At 35.4% G+C, this 17,579-nt stretch overlaps 1 protein-coding gene across 1 annotated transcript in view; it reads right to left on the bottom strand.

Annotated features, from left to right (window-relative positions):
• Positions 1-17,579, bottom strand: part of TMPRSS11F (transmembrane serine protease 11F) — a 57,325-nt gene that overhangs the window by 23,856 nt on the left and 15,890 nt on the right. Inside the window, exons 2-4 of the mRNA XM_059669660.1 lie at positions 12,203-12,357; positions 9,513-9,631; positions 1,121-1,188 (exon numbers count right to left, since the gene is read on the bottom strand). Of these exons, the coding sequence (XP_059525643.1) occupies positions 1,121-1,188; positions 9,513-9,631; positions 12,203-12,357 (342 nt within the window). The remainder of the gene's footprint in view (positions 1-1,120; positions 1,189-9,512; positions 9,632-12,202; positions 12,358-17,579) is intronic.

Below are 17,579 nucleotides of genomic sequence, written 5' to 3'. Positions count from 1 at the left end.
CCTTCACTCTTTCTTTATTTGCCAACCAGAAGATCCAGGGGGCAATTCCACCGTCCCCTCCAACACCCATATCCCCTGCTGCTGCTTCTGACTCTTTGAACTGAATCACTGAAATGAAATAAACCTTTATTGTGTTAAACCATTGGTATTTGGGGATGGGGGGGGGGCAGCTGTTGGTCAGTTAATACAAGTTTGATAAGTAGATGATTAGAGGAAGCCGTTACAAAAGGAAATCTTTTGATAGGAGTTTCAAATATATTAACTTGTTAGGTATAGAAAGCCTCTGTTGCCTTTGAGAATGAATTTAATTGGAAATAAATAAAGAATAAAGGAAAGAAAGAAGAGAGAAGCAGGGAGGAAAGGAAGGAAGGAACAAATATACAGAGGAGGAGAAGGAAAGGAAAGGCATGAGCTCGTTAACCATATGTGGTTACTTTACCATCAAGAGGTAAAACAGACATGTTAAGTATTACAAATACATATATTTATATATCAATTGATATCCATAGAAAAATTAATAATTTTAATCAGAATGTATAGGAAAGCTATATTATTCTAATAAATGCCAAGCCTTCAGATATAATGTGAGCAGTACATTCAGGATGCATTCTAGTCATTTATTTTAGTCTCTGGCAACAAGTGTATGTTCAATTACTGATTATTGCCTTTCATCAGAGTATAGAAATGAAAGCATTAAAAAATTTTTAAAATAATAATGGAAATGCAATGGCATTAAAGAAAATCCTTATTGCAAAGAAAGTCATAGGCTGATTGTTGGGTAGGCTTAAAATGAGGATAGTCAAAAAGAACTGGACTAAGTTCCACTGATCCCTCACTTAAAGAGCAGGGTATGTTGGCAGTACCATCCCCCCTCTTCCTGTATTTTTTTCTCTTGGAGAGTGTCTTTATTTTTAACCCAATAAGTGACATTGTCTCTTGTCATAAGGCACTCCACATCTTTCTACTGTGACTGGGAAGTGGCTGGGCAGTATCAGCTGGGCTCCTCAGGATTCATGACATCTTTGTATCCCTGCAAAGAACTGCTCAGGGGAGTTGAGCAATCGTGTTTGTTCAATGCTTCTTAATTACTGGGTTGAAGTTGCAAACCAAGTTTACCTACCTTATTTTGATAACATGAGATTTGATAAACCGACCTGCTCCAGAAGAACGTCGAAATATCCTAGACATCTGAGTAGAAAAAATTTATAATGTATTAGTCTTAAGAAAACTGTTATTCCGTTTCTTATCCAGAGACTGGAGGGAATGACAATGATTTCAGTTTATTCTCAGACATGTGAACAGGCTATTCACAGTGATAAGACTAAACCAGGTTCTAATCCTTATAGAATTGAATAAGCTCAACAAAATTGTTCAATTTTGCTAAGTGTCTGTAGAATGGAATAACAATGTCTACCTCAAAGAGTTGTTTTGAGGATTAAATGAAGTAATGTATATCATGCATTTTACACCTTACCTGGCATATTGTAAACTATTGATAATGCTCATTTTAATTATTGTCAGATGAATTAAAACCTGTGCTATTCACTAAGGTAGCATCTTCACTTCTAAAAAAACCTACCATTAGTTATTCTCAAATATGGCATCTGGTCCATTATTTGTTGGTTTCTTAAATGATTATCTCATTGCTACAGCCTTTGATGTAATGTGCAACAACACCTATTGTGTGACTCTGACGCCCTCACTTGTTAGTCATCTCTCCGTGGCAGGCAGGCTTTCACAACTGGTACTAGGCTTATAAGTAAGTTTCACCACACTCCACACTGTCAGCATTTTATTACTTAGTTTTTCTGGTCCGAACCATTGAAATATTTGGGATGTTCGGAGAACTGATTTCCTAAAAGGTTCTGATTCCCAAAAAACTATTAAGGCACAGTCTGAGACAAAAACAAACAAACACTGAACTGAGAGTCAGAAATCACAGGTCCACATATGTTTACATAGGCCCACATCAATGGTAAATCTTGTCCCTTAATTACTATTTCCTCTGGGAAGAGGGAATATTACCTTCTTCTCCATAAGGTTTTTCCCTCTCCCTGAATCCTCTAAACCAGTAACAATGCTCAGTAGATTTTACCTCCTAAACATTGATTCTACATCCTTTCCTTCAATCCTACTGGTATGGTCTGAAATCAGCCCCCTTGAAACTTGGGCCTTTGCACCAGTTCCCTCTCTGGCACATTTATGTGGTTCTACTCTATTCTCTCTCCCCTCAGTGGTCCCCTACAATGCTAGCCAAGGGGATACCTCTAAAGTGCATATCTGAGTCTGTTACACTCCTGCTTCAAGCCCAATGTCTCCCTTCGTGTGAGCTCCATAATCCTGTCCTTTCGTTGGCCCCTGCCCCGTCCCTACCTCCAAAACTTGTTCTCTTATCTACTGAATGGCCTGTTCTTTCCTACACCCACTAAATGGGTTCATACCTCTATGACTCTACACATTCATTTCTGTCTTCCTACAATATACTTTTTTTTCCTCAGGAAAATTTATTCAATTACAATTCTGTAATTCTTTAGAAACTCCAGTGACAACTAAGTTTTCTTTGACTTGCCCTCCTGAACCAAAGTGAACATTCTTTTGCTTGGGCCACCTCAGTATCTTGACATGATTCTATTACAGCAATTATCATGCCGGTTTTGCAGGTGTGTCTTTCCTACTTGAGACTGTGAGCTGTGTGACGGCTGGGAGTTTGTCTGATTCATTTTTATATCTCTAGCTTTTGGCACGTTGCTTAGCCCAAAATAAACACCCAATGCATGTCTGATGAATAAATCCATGAGTGAGTACATGAGTAAATGAATGAAGAATCAACACTAAAGGGAAGAAGATAATAACACATGGTTTTGTTTCATCAGCAAATCATGTTGCCAAGTGTAAGTAGAAATCCATGGGAATCTAAAATAAGGTGGGAACCAAGAGACCCCAGTGGTGACCTTCACATGGATGGTCATTTCAGGATTTTGAATCAGTTCTGAATTACATCACTTATGATTTCACTAACTGCTCTCAGCCCATTTTATTCCACTTCTCAAGGAACAGGGAGAAAATCTGATTTTAATGTCTTTAGTATTTTATATAAAAGTCCTCTGAAATTTTGAACTGTGTATATAATGGCACTTTGGGAAATGATCAAGATTCATATCAGAGTATAAAAAATTACCAGGAATCTCTTCAAACTGCCCCAACTAGTTTTCTCAGTGGTCAGAGCATCAGCCCATGAACTGAAGGGTAGCAGTTTCGATTCCAGTTAAGGGCACATAACTCCATTGCAGGCTCAATCCCTGGGTGGACCTTGTCAGGGTATGTGGGAGAGGCAACCAATCAATGTGTCTCTCTCATATTGATGTTTGTCTCTCCCTGTCTCTCCCCCTGCCTTCCACTCTCTCTAAAAATTAATGGGGGAAAAAATCCTCAGGTAAGGATTTAAAAAAAAAGAAAAGAATCTCTTCAAACTAAAATGTGATATTATCAATATCATAGTCCCTTAAGGTGTCAATCTCTATTTAAAAATGAATAGATTCTGATACATTTCAATATTGGTATGACCATTAAGAACAGCTTACATGTATTAACCCTCATACTACATAGTAGGCATGGGACTGCTTCCTTTGTTCAAAGCTCACACACCTTATGAGTAAAGTATTTTATTTATCCTCAACAGTCCCATTTTATAGATGAAGAAACTGAGGCTCAGAACACTTAAGATTACTTGTTCAAGATAGCATAGAAAGCAGTTATTCTGCATTATGCTGTATACTTTAAGCTAATATAATATTAAATGTCAACTATAATTGAAAAGTTAAAAAAAATTAATGAAAAAATATACAAACAAAAAGTACATGTATGTGGAGTAATAGAAAAACAAGTATGTCTGAGGTTGTGACAGCCTAGTAGTTACGCACAGTATCAATTTCTGAAGCTGTCTCTTACTGGAAGGTAATTTTAGAAACATCATTTAGTGTCTTTGTGCCTACGTCTCCTAACTTATAAGAAGGGGATTATATATATAGCAGTTACCTCCTAAAGTGGTTGTCAACTTAGATAGCATGAGGAACAGCAACAACAAAAAGTAGTGCTTCTGGCACATGAACCCAGGAAATCTGGCTCTAGCTTTTGTATTCTCAAGTCCATTATGTGACATAAACAACCCTGAGTTACTTACATACTTGACAACAGGTGTTACGGTAGGTGGGGGTAGAGAGGCCCGGGCAGCAAACCTTTAAAGGAGACCTCAGTACATTTTTTATTTCCTGACTCTAAATCTCATAAAAGATAACCTCTTGGGAGGTTTCTCCTTCCTGCTTCTGAGATTAGCAAGGCTAAGGGAACTGCTGCTCTCCAGATACCTATTATTGTAAGCAATTTCTGGAGATGTTTAATTCATGTTTACATTTTTCTTATAAGAACTCACTAATATTAATTGTATTTTTCCCTTTCTATGGTCCAAATCATAAAGAACAAATGATTTTATTTGAAATCATTCTATTTTAAAACAAGAGTGTGTGAGCTCATGGTAGAATAGAAAAGTTCTCCTTAAAATCAGATACTAATTGTAGTCCTTGGTTTGAACTCTAGCATTAAAAAGCAGTACAACATGTTTGAAACAATAGTGTGGCTCTGACTAATAGTACACTCAATTACTGTCTCCGGCAAGACTGAGCTTGCGGCTTCCCCTCTGGCTGGGAACTACATGCAGATTAAGTCCTCATGGACGATCACTAGTTACTGGATGCCAACTAGGGAATCCCTTTCCAGATCCACCTATGAAAATAAGTCAGGCAGATTTTGAGTATTTCCTGTTACTGTCATGGAAACATGTACCACCAGAGGGCAAACACAACAAGGACATTCATTCTGTTTCCCGTTCTTCTCCACGAAAGCTTCCTGCCAGCTCAAAGGGATTTTTCCTTCCTCTGAACTAAAATCCCGATCATTTGGGTCAAATATTTGACGATTATATTCTGCACTGTGGCAACTCTCATACCATCATATCATCTTTTTAGCTCTCATATTACCTAAACTTTTAGTTTGTATTATTTCCGTACACAAACTTCCATACATAAACCATATTATAAATTCCAATTAGGAAGGAACTGTAATATACAGACCTTGGTATTCTTCATAGCCTTGCACAAAGTAAGTGAACAATAACATTTTCATTAATTGATGAATTCTCCAACCATGATTAATCAAATAACAGTGTGATTATTGGTCAATTAATTTTTTTCATTAGATTCCACAAATAAGTGAGGTCATGTGATTTGTCTTTCTCAGTTTGGCTTATTTCACTTAGCATAATATTTTCCAGGTCCGTCGTGTTGTCCCAAAGGGTAAGAGATCCCTCTTTGTTTTTACAGCTGCATCGTATTCCATAGTGTTAAATGTCTCACAGTTTTTTTATCCATTCATCTACGGATGGATACATGGGCTGTTTCCAAATCTTAGCTATTCTAAGTAATGCTGTTATGATGCACAATACTTTGTTTTAAAAAATTTTTAAACCTGAGGACATTGTTTGAGCCTCTGAATCCAGCCATGTCCAAAGCCAAACGAATCTCTAGATTTTCCCAACAGTCCCTCCCTCCCTCCCTTCCTTCCTTCCTTCCTTCCTTCCTTCCTTCCTTCCTTCCTTCCTTCCTCCCTCCCTCCCTCCCTCCCTCCCTCCCTCCCTCAAAGCTCTTTCGTCCGGAGAGGAGGAGACCAAGGAGAAAGCTAAGGAGAAGCAATAAGTCCTCTGCCCTTATCTTCTGTTCCTTTTTTCTTTTTTAAAAATTTGCCCTGCCCCGTCTTTTCGGTTTGTTTTTATTCTGTTTTGTTTTTACAAGGGACTTTATATAAAGAACTGAATTCCAACAAGTGGAATTCAGTTATTTATATGAAGTCCCTCCCTCCCTCTCTCCCTCCCTCTCTCCCTTCCTTCCTTCCTTCCTTCCTTCCTTCCTTCCTTCCTTCCTTCCTTCCTTCCTTCCTTCCTCCTCTCTTCCTTCCCTTCCTTCCACCCTCTCTCTTTCCTTTCCTCTTTCCTCCACTCTCTTCCCTACCTCCCTGCCTACTTCTCTCTTTCATTCTTTTTTTCTTTGACTCCTTAATTGGGTTTCTGTTATTTTCTACCAAAAGTGTTCCATTTATCATGGGAAACAATGAGGTCATTTATGGGGCACCAGAAGAAAGACAAGCAAAGGAAGAATCCTGCCTCAGATGACTTGGAGGCATACGTCAATGGAACCTTTACTGTCTATGATCAAGTATAAACAAAAATGTTTTCCTCTTAATACATTCCTTAAGAATAAGATTACTTAAATGGTGATGAATTGTTACAAAAGAGGAACTGTGGCAGATATTTGTCCCCTCCCCAAACTTTTGGACAGACGTGCCCCAGCTTCTATAAGTCTTGATTGATAACAGCTCACACCTATATTTCTCCTGAAGCCTACCCTTATCTGACCTGAGCACATTTCTCAGTGATGGCGAGTAGCTTATGCTTACTTCCCTGGGCAGGCCTTGTTGTCATAACACAAACAGCCCAGCCCTCTTATCTCAGGGCAGAACGACCACTGTGCTGTAATTTAGGTTCAAGATCTCCTCAGAAATCAGGCTGAGGCTACACTTCTCAAACCGCATCTTTGTCTAGCTTCTGACTTTGTCCTTTTCTGTTGCCCTCGCACACTTACAAGGTTTTTCTGAAAGCTTTTGGCTAATTAATTATATAACCAAGAATCTTCATCACACACTGTGCTTTTGAGATCCCACCTCTACAGGGATAATAAGCTGGAGCTGGAGAATGCTCTGCTATCCATCTGTCTCAATGTGCCCATTGTTTAGAAGGTCAGCAACCACACGTTTTCAATTTCCAGATGAGAGCTTTGGCTTGTAACCAGGAAAAAAATGTAATGAACTTAAATGGAAAACTGTTTTTAGAGATAATATTATGTATCTCCAGAGATGTTTATATATTATATTACTTCTTTAAAAAGAGGAAAAAAAGGAGATAGAAAGAGAAAAACTGTTTAAAGATTCAAGCTTAGTTGTTGCAGTTTTAGAACATACAGAGCGCCAAAAAAAGGTTCTAATAGGAAGCTATTTTTTAATCCCAACCTGAGGATATGTTTAGAACGAGGAAGAGAGAGAGGGAAGGAGGGAGGGAGGGGGAGAGAGAGAGAGAGAGAGAGAGAGAGAGAGAGAGAGAGAGAGATCAACGTGAGGGCAAAACATCCATCTATTGCTTCCCATATGTGCCCTTACATGGGATTGAACCCTAAACCTAGGTAAACCTCACAGGGAGCTATTTTTAAGACATAAGGTTAGAAAGGTGTACAGCCAACATTAGTAGTCTTTCCATATTGAATATTCTGCACAGTAAATGGAAGTCATCCTTCTATCCAATGATAATAATTATCATTTATAGATTAGCTTTTTGGATTATTCTGAGCATTGATTTCCAAAATGAAGCCAATTTTTCATGGAGGGTATGGAAAATATCAGAACTTCTACTTTTATTTTACTTTTATATAAACAAACAGGTTTTTAGAGAACTGGCTTTAATAATACCAGGAATGCACCAACTACCTGATGTTCTCAAGGAGAATGTAGAAATCACTTTGGGGGCTGGAGAGGAAGGGGTCAGGGGTGAAAAGGAGGTGCAAAATGGCTGAAAGTTGTCAAATGGTACAAACTTCCATTTATAAAATAAATAAGTTATGGGGATGTAATTTATAGCATGGGGACTATGGGTAATAATACTATATTGTATAGTAAGTTTTCACTTGACATTTTTGATAGGTCTTGTGATTTTAAGGAAAATCAATTTTACCATAGGCTAATTGATATAAATAAGAGTTAAGTTCCTGTGGCATCTCATCAACCTTATAATAAACCAACATTATTGAAGGACCATCTCTATAATTTGAAAGTTGCCAAGAGAGTATATCGTAAAAATTCTCATCATGATTTAAAAGAAAAAAATTATAACTATGTGTGAAGTTAAGCAGGCTTATGGTGGTAATCATTTCACAATAAACACAAATATCAAATCATTATGTTGTAATAATTTGATATTTGTGTTTAACATAGTATAAACATAATTCTGAATAAACCCACCAACCAATAAAGTGAAAATTGTGGCAACATAATTGTAAAAAACACTATTATGTTACATGCAAACAGTAAATAGCTATGGAAAGGAAAATACCACTTACTGATTTTTAACATTTAAAATCAAATTATCTAAAGATAAATGAATAAAATGCTAACACTTTCCACCATTGCTAATAATTCAGAAAAACATGAGAACAGTGGAAGTATTGGAGGGCTAAATACTCATCTTTTAATTAAGAGATAGTGTTTAGCCCAGCTGACTTGGCTCAGTGTTTGAGCATCGACCTATGAGCCTGGAGGTCATGGTTCATTGGAATGGGACCATTTCAGGGGTCAGGGCACATGCCTGGGTTGTGGGCTCAATCCCCAGTGTGGAGTGTGCAGAAGGCAGCCAATCAATGATTCTCTCTCATCATTGATGTTTCTATCTCTCTTTTTCCCTCTCCCTTCCTCTCTGAAATCAATATATATATATATATATATATATATATATATATATATATATATATATATATATATATATATATATATTTTTAATAGTGTTGCCTGGCTGGCATGGCTCCTCCATGGTTGAAGGTCCACCTATGAACCAGGAGGTCATGGTTCCATTCCCAGCCAATCGATGATTCTCTCTCATCATTGATATTTCTATCTCTCTCTCCCTCTTCTTTCCTCTCTAAAATCAATAAAAACATATATTTTAAGAGATAGTATCTATAGTCAATCATAGACACAGTACGTCTTTTTCCCTAATAGGTTTCAAAAGCTAAAAGGGCAAAAATACTGATTTTCTAACAAATCTGTGGTCTCCACAGACATGCTTTTCATGAGAGCAAAAGTGGAACACTATTCTATTTGACTTCCTACTATGAAGGTAAAAATTTATCTTATCTTATATGTTTTTTAAAAATATAAATGCCTTGATAAATGCATGTTTTCAAAGACAAGCAAAATATTTGAGGGGCATTATTAATTTTGAGATCAAGAATTAAAGACACACATCCTTGTATGTGATAATTTACATACATTTAAAAGCAAAATTACAAGGCCAATACGCCCATCCTAATTCTCATGTTAAAAAAAATGATAAAGGAAAATGAATCAAGAAATAAAATAAAGTTAAAAATTGGGAAAACATCTGCCTCAACCAGCAATCTCCTCAGGTCTTAATTTGTTGCCTCTCTAACTACATAACTGTAATAGCACGGAATATTATTTTAAATATTTTGTATTCATTAAGTTATTTAATCTTCTTAACCATATAACCTAGATACTATATTATCCTCATTTCACAGAAAAAGATATTGAAACAGGGAGAGGCAAAATTACTACAATAACCACATTCAAAGTGAGACAGAAAAACACATTTATAAAGTTTAAAATTTTTCTATTTAGCTTACCATTCTCTCAATCTGATGACTCCTTTGTGTAAACTCTTTTGAGGTTTTTATTCCATAATTTTCTCTATATTTTACGTTTGTGACTTGAAAAGAGGCAAGGTAATAAAATGACTTATCATCTGAAAGGTAAAAATAAACAACAAAAATCACTGCTTAAGTATCATCAGTTTCTTATCTCCAGACCCCAGCCATTATGATGAGCAACAAAAAAGTTAGAGATATTAACTGTCCAGCACTTAGTATTTAATTAGTAATACAGAAACTATATTTTAAAGGAAGACCCAAGGATTTATGGACTTGAGAGAGAAAACATGGCCCCTGACCTTCAGGTGCTGGCCCACTACTACCACCTAACCTTGGTATCATCCTCTTGAACATAAACAATTTCATAGCACATCAACATTACACAAGGCCACTCTTGGCCATATAGACAATGACAAAAACACGACCATTCCACAGATATGTGGAGCTCACACAAAAACACTCTCCAAACAAGACAGAACATCTCTCTATCCTGGCTATTATAAGTGACTGACAATTATAACTTTAAGCCTTACTTCATTGCTTTTGCCTTCTAGATAAGATGTACTAAGTTATGAAATCACAGTATTAGTCCAACATTCTGACAGCATCCAATCTAGAGAACCCCCCTCAAAATTAGTTACAAATCACAATCTTATCATCTCTAACAGTGTCTGACTGACCCGTCCCATGGTTTCCATGGCATGTGCTTTCCTTCCCTGAACATGCAATAAACCCACTACAGATGTGTTCCTGGTGGTCCCTGGTTGGTGGGCATTGACAGACCATTCATATTCTAAAAGTCACTGTATTATTTTATAATCTTTATTTTTAAAATTATTATATATCAGAGAGTAAATAATTGGTTAGAATTATATACAGTGAAAGCTGAGATCCTTAGGATAAAAATAACTCCATCAAATACACTTTAATCCTGGTGATGTAAATTTTATCATTAAGCCTGCACAAATCCTTACTTTTGTTTCAATTATTTTACATATTTTATTTTTTTACTGTTCTTCCTTATTTCCACTCTTTAAAATTACTATTTTAATATTCTTTTTTCTTCTTGGTGTTTTCTTGGTTACTGCAATATGGTTTCCTTCACTGACTTCGTTTTGATTTCCTTATGCTATAAAAATATGTAAATTACTTTTTGAATGTGTGTGTCATTTTAGATACCTCTATTTTATCCCCTTCCACTTGCTTATCCTTTGTCATAGACTTTCTTCTTTGTTTTAAAAAATTTCTATCTAAAATCAGGCAACTCACAATGACCTGCATGGAAGGTCCATGTCATGGATTTATCAAAATCTTAAGTATTAACCTCTGTAATGGTTTCCTATTGCTGTGCTATAACAAGTTTGCACAAATTCAGTGGCTTAAAAGAACACAAATTTATTCTCTTACAGTTTTGGAAGTCAAAAGTCTGCAATGAGTTTTACAGGGCTAAGATCAACATGCTGGCAGAGCTGGTTCCTTCGGAATCTTCTAAGGGGAGGAGAATCCTTCTCCCCCAGCTTTTCTTTTCTTTCTTTTTTTTTTTTTTGTCACATGGCCTTCTTCTTTCTTTGACCTTCTTGACTCTTTCTTATCAAATATTTTGGTTACATTTATGGCTCATCTGGAAAATCCGGAATAACCGCTCTCTCTCAGAATTCTCAATGTAATCATATCTGCAAAGTCCCTTTTGCTATATAAGGTAGATCTGCATGTTGTAAGGATTAAGACATGGATGCCTTATGAGAGGGGCATTGTTCAGCCTCCCACAACCTCTTTGATATTTTGTAAATGCTTTTTTTTGCTATTATTTTTATTATCTCCTCAATTTTTCTTTTTTGAAGACCTGCCATATTAGGGATGGAGGGCATATTAAAAACAAAACTAGTTCACTATATTTTAACTCAAAGAAGATATTAACAACAAAGACGCAATTGATGGGGTAACTTGGTTTCTCCTTTTATTTTATGAGAGTCTAAGAAATGGATATTATCAATCCCCCAATAAAGTGGGTAAGAAATCAAGCTGGACATGTTGAATAATGTTCGTCTCTTTCTAGGAGGTTTTTTAAGTATGGTTTTATTGTAAGTCATATACTTCTGTAAAATTTTAGACAAAGTCTCAGTCACATGTGATTATAAATACACATATCAAATCAATCTTAGTCAATTGTCATTTGGCTTACCTGTGTTATTAACTATCTATTTTTACACATAATGTGAAATTATTCCTAAATTTTCTCTCCTTTCTCCAATCATGAAACAATCTCCTTTTCCTTCAAAAATAATGTTTGATCTTTACAAATATTTTTTAGGTAACTTTCCTCATATCATCAACTCTTCTTGGGGCAACTCAAGGTATTGATTTTGAGAAAAGTATATTAAACTCAGCACATGATGTGATTTATCTTTATTCTGAGGATAATCTTTCATTCTTTCTCTTTTTAAATATGTATTTCTTTGACATGTGTCTATCTATATTGCAAGCTTCACTGGTTGGAAATATGTAAGACTGAACTCAATACTGGAGCAAACTATAATTTAACATCAGTAAAACATTAGTAATTAAAATGTTAATGTCATGCAAATGACATTTTTTATACAACAGAGAATTTTAAGATATTCAGTCATGGAGCACTTAGGCAATAGAAATGTGACCTGGATACTTACCCTCAACTACGTAATGACTAACAATGCCAATCGTAATTCCTATGATTGCTACAATTACCAATGTGAAAAGAGCTAGGCGAATAGGGTCCCAAAATTGCTGTCTTCTTTGAAATTCAACTGGAGGGTAATTATCAGCTTTTGAAAATTGAGCTGGTCTGTGATAATGGAAAGGAATAAACAGTAAGACAAAAAATAATCATTATGGCTTTACTCTATGTTCACTTACTTTATTACTCTACAGAAATAGTTTATACTGCTAAATAACAATAGGATGCTTAGATATTGAAAAGAACACAAGATTTTAATTTGTATATCCTCCCCCAACATCCCATTCACAATGTAAGTTTTACTTAAAGCTCAACTGGGAATATATTTCCACTGCATTCTATCTGACATTTTGGCACTAGAAACAAAAATACATAAAATAAGTCTTTTGCCCTCAAATATTTTATGGTCTCCTAAAGTATGTCCACAATTGCAAGTCTTTCCCAGCACTGCTGTGCTTGAAAGAGGATATGGTAAAGAGGTGGGCTGGACCAGATCCTAGGCAATATCATAACCCAGAATGAAGAGCTTGAAATTGATTCTGTAGGAGATGGTAGTCAATAAAGGTTTTAATCAGACTGAGAATTTAGAAAAATCACAGAGATATGAATGAGGATGGGAATTAGAGCCAAAGGGCAGATAGGAAGACAGGTTTAGAGGTCATTTAGAAGGTCTAGGAGAGAGATGGTGAGGGCCTGAACTAAGGCTGAGACAGTCGGGTGGGGAAGAGAGATTTAGTTCCAATTCTTGATATTTGTTGACTGTTGACTAGCTATGTGATAAGAAAAGGGTTAATGGCTCCAGTGTTTCAATATCCAGGTAAATGATTGTGCCTCTAAGCAAGATGAGGAAGATTCAATGAACAGAAGGTTTCCAATGTGGCATCAATGTTGTTATTAATGAGCAATGTGGTGTCCTTACCCTTGAGTCTGAGCCAAATGCAAAGTATCCATTTTATGTCCTTTGTCCTTGACTCTACTCTAGTTGTGTCTCTGACACCTGTTTGCATGACTCTAATAATAAAGTAACTGTTAAGGCTACTACCACACACTCAGGAAAAATAAAAAAGTTTCTTATGTCCCCATGCACAATATCTTCCTTCTCACCTAAGTGGTGTATGTTACCATTTCCAAAATATATTTAGTATGTAAATATTTTGATTGCTGCAATATTTTAAATTCTCACTTCTTTTTTCCTAAGTTTTATTAATTTGATTGCTTTACTGTGAGCCTTAAAAAAGCAAAAAATGACAAAAATAAAATTCTGTCAAATATATAGGTGATAATCATATATTACCTCATGATAACTCTGCATCAGAGTAAAAAAGATTTTATCATGGTCATATTTAATTTTAAAATGAGTTTTATCTGCTGATCAGCTATTCTCAGTTTGATATACTAAAATGTTGACTTTTGTTTCATGTGGAAGTTGAAATAAGTTTTACCAAGTATTCACTGCAGTGTTTTAGAGTAGAGTTGGCGGGAGGAGTATGCAGATAGCAGCCAACTGCAAAGGAAGTATAGTTTACCTTAAATGAATAAAAATTCAAGGCAGTCCTAAGTGTGCAATAAACTTTTATAAGTTGATTATAATAATATATATTTTAAATGTGCAACTGGTTCAAATTCTGAAAATTCCTCTCTTCTATAAAATGAGTAATAGAAACCTTTCATGGCTTTCAGAAGATAGTCTGTTTATTTCCTTCACTGAAGCTATGGCTTTGTTTTGCTCTATTCTGTTTGGTTTTTGGGTCTTGCCTTTAAATAGAATTATTCACAACAAATTGGTAGTTACAAAATAGTCACGGGGAGGTAAAGTACAACATAGGGAATATAGTTAATAATATTGCATGTAGCCCTAACTGGTTTGGCTCAGTGGATAGAGCATCGCCTGAGGACTGAAGGGTCCCAGGATCGATTCCGGTCAAGAGCATGTACCTTGGTTATGGGCACATCCCCAGTAGGGGGTGTGCAGGAGGCAGCTGATCGATGTTTCTCTCTCATCAATGTTTCTAACTCTCTATCCCTCTCCCTTCCTCTCTGGAAAAAATCAATAAAATATATTTTAAAAAATATAATATTGCATATAAGCACAATCCTTAGTCTGAAGGCAACAAGCCCAGAATATTTCAAATAAGATCCACACCTTTTTTCTAACAACCTCTTGGATAATGCCTTATCTTTTAATTTTTCGATGTGGATATCAAATAAAAAATGGCATTGCTAGGAGATCACATTAATGTAATGATGACAAAATAACTGTCAATGTCAGAAGTTCATGTCATTCTAAAAATCTCATTAAAATACAGGAACTAAAACCTTTTGGTATTTTGAATATAAATGAAACAATAGTTAGCGTAACGAAGTACATGTGAAACGAGTATTAGAAAAAGCATGAAATTCAACATCATAAATTCAAGGCTTCAAACCTTATTTAGTCACATATTAACCCTGTTATCTTGATGTATCTGACCCTAGGAATCCCTTGTGTGTTAAATTAAGGTGATGATATCCCTCACTTCTGAAGGTTGTTGTGAATATTTTTTAAATCATGTAGAGATAATTCATAATTTCTGAAAAACTATAGGAATAAGAACTGTCATAAAATATACCATTGAGAAAAATAGCAGATTATTATACTACTTTTTATATAACCCTAATATCTAGAATAATTTCTTACATGAATTTTGCTGTTCTTCAAATAAATGAATGAATGATAAATAAAAGAAATGCAGTTTAGATACTTGATCTAGAAAAGTAATTTGCATACAAAAGCTGAAGAATTCTAAAACATAAGTATTATATTAAATACTCAACAAACATTTATTTCATAAACACCTACCATGTTTTAGATACTAGTAGTTATGGAGTACATAGTGAATGCAACCCAAACACATGGTCTTTGTTTTCATAGTGCTTCCAGTATATAAGGGGAGACAGATAAAACCAGTAAACATAGAGACTCTTACAGTGGTGATAAGAGCTAGGAGGAAGATGAATCAGATGTCCATGATCAAAAATAAGAAGGTATGGATTGGGTTGGGAGAGGAGACTACTTAGAAAGGGTGAGTGAGAAAGTCCTCTCTGTGAAAGTAACATTTTTGCTGAGACATGAAGGATAAGAAGAAATCTGCCATGCATAGAATGATGGCAAATCAGGAAAGTGTGTCAAGTATTTGCATTGAAAAATAACTTGACCTGTTGGATGAACTGGCCATTAAAAAAAGTATGGAGAAGCAGTTGTAAACCAGAGAATATTTCATGACTTAATAGGAGAAGCATTTCAGTTTCTTTAGCAGAAAAAAATCCTTTTTATATTCCTAGAGGTATCCCCTGCTTGCATTCTTCTTGGGTCTAAGCTGTTATTTCATTCTTACAGCTTAACTCATCTCAATATAGCAGACTAACTACATTATCAAAGACCAAAAAGATGTACTATATAAAAATAAATCTCTGCCGAAACCGGTTTGGCTCAGTGGATAGAGCGTCGGCCTGCGTACTGAAAGGTCACAGGTTCGATTCCGGTCAAGGGCATGTACCTTGGTTGCGGGCACATCCCCAGTGGGGAGTGTGCAGGATGTTTCTCTCTCATCGATGTTTCTAACTCTCTATCTCTCTCCTTTCCTCTCTGTAAAAACTCAATAAAATATATTTAAAAAAATAAATAAATAAAATAAAATAAATCTCAGCCTTATATCTTTCTCTCTACACAGCCTCCAATATTCTGCTCAATAGAGCAAACATAACCTGTAATGTTGTCCCTCCAAAGTGCCACCTGTGTAGATTATCAATTAAGCCTGAGAGTTATTTCATCTTTTAGAGGCAGCATCTTTGATGATAAGCACTGTAATGATACCTAAATAAACAGGTGAGAAAGCCTGGCCCCTCCCAATAACTATATCACCAGTTGTAATGAGCTATGATTAGTATATTAGTATATTAACATATCAGAGATGGCTAATCATTGAACACATGACAGTTGCTTATTATTAGAGAGAAGCTACAGCTAATAGTTCAGTCTTGAACTTTTAAGTTTATTTGAGCAATTGCCAATTGGAATAGAGTTGTTTTCTACTTTGTCTTGTAAACTTTTTCTTTGAATGGAGGTTTTTATGACAAATTAATTGGGGTCCTAACTAGTATAGTTTAAGTAGAAGTGTGCAGAAGTAGGCTACCTTCATTATATATTTGTGCATTAAATGGTAGGAGTGTCTTTTATGTTAGGCACAATGGAGAGATTGTTATATGATTAAGACACTTCCCAGTCTCTCAAACCTCAACCTATATATATGTTTTAGATTATTAATCTTAATATAAGAACCATGGGACAAACCTATTCAAGAATCCAATAAAATATAAAAATACATGGAAAAAAATCATAGTATTTTTGACCAGATTAAAGAATAATAATTACAAATAAGTCATGATAATGAAGATAGCTTTTTCACGTGTAAATGAGTCTTATTCCAGAATTTTCAAAGTTAATCTGTTTGTACCCTTTTAACGAGTAAAAGTAAAATATATTTATATAGTACATAAACATATACAAAATATAATATAATATCATTTAAACATGTCCCAGTCCCTCAGGCCTCAATTTAGGTATATCTTTATGTTGTTAATCTTCATGTGAGAATACATAGAACAAAGCTGTTCATATATATTATATACGCATATATATGTATATCTATAATAATAAAAGCATAATATGCTAATTAGACTGGACGTCCTTCCGGATGACCTTCCAGACAAGCTGGGGCTGTGAGGAAAGCCTGGTCCTGGATGCCAGAGGGAAGCTGGTGCCAGCAGCCAGGGGACGGAAGGCCTATTCTTGCATGAATTTCGTGCATCAGGCCTCTAGTGTATATATAATAGAACTATATAATAATAAATATTATTAAAACTATCGTATTTTATTTGCAGTTGCAGAGGCAAAGCTTGATCTAAACCCTGTAAATTTGGGTATCATCTACTTTTTCTAAACGCCAAAAGATTAGAAATTTTTCCAGTAACTTTTCTCTATCACAGTCTTACTATGTGACTGCTGAGTTCATGGTGAAAGGTCCCAAAACTACATATTAACAGTCTGACAATTGGTTTATTCAAGTAAATGTGTCACCTTTAGACAAAGCTCAGGTAGCACTGAACTTGGAACACACCCAGAGCCACATGATGTGTGATCTAGTCAGCAGGATTATTACATGTCCAATTCTATTTAAGGACCTTTTAGTATGTGTCAAATGCATTCTAAACACTAGTGTTATAAAAATTAAAAAAGAAACAAAAAACAACATAGAGCTTATATTCAAGGGGCTTATGGATGAATAAAAAGG

Source organism: Myotis daubentonii, chromosome 1, assembly GCF_963259705.1.
Source record: "Myotis daubentonii chromosome 1, mMyoDau2.1, whole genome shotgun sequence".
In the NCBI taxonomy this organism is placed as follows: Eukaryota; Metazoa; Chordata; class Mammalia; order Chiroptera; family Vespertilionidae; genus Myotis; species Myotis daubentonii.
The sequence above is the reverse complement of the archived record's forward strand: the minus strand, read 5'-3'. Positions and strand labels throughout refer to the sequence as shown.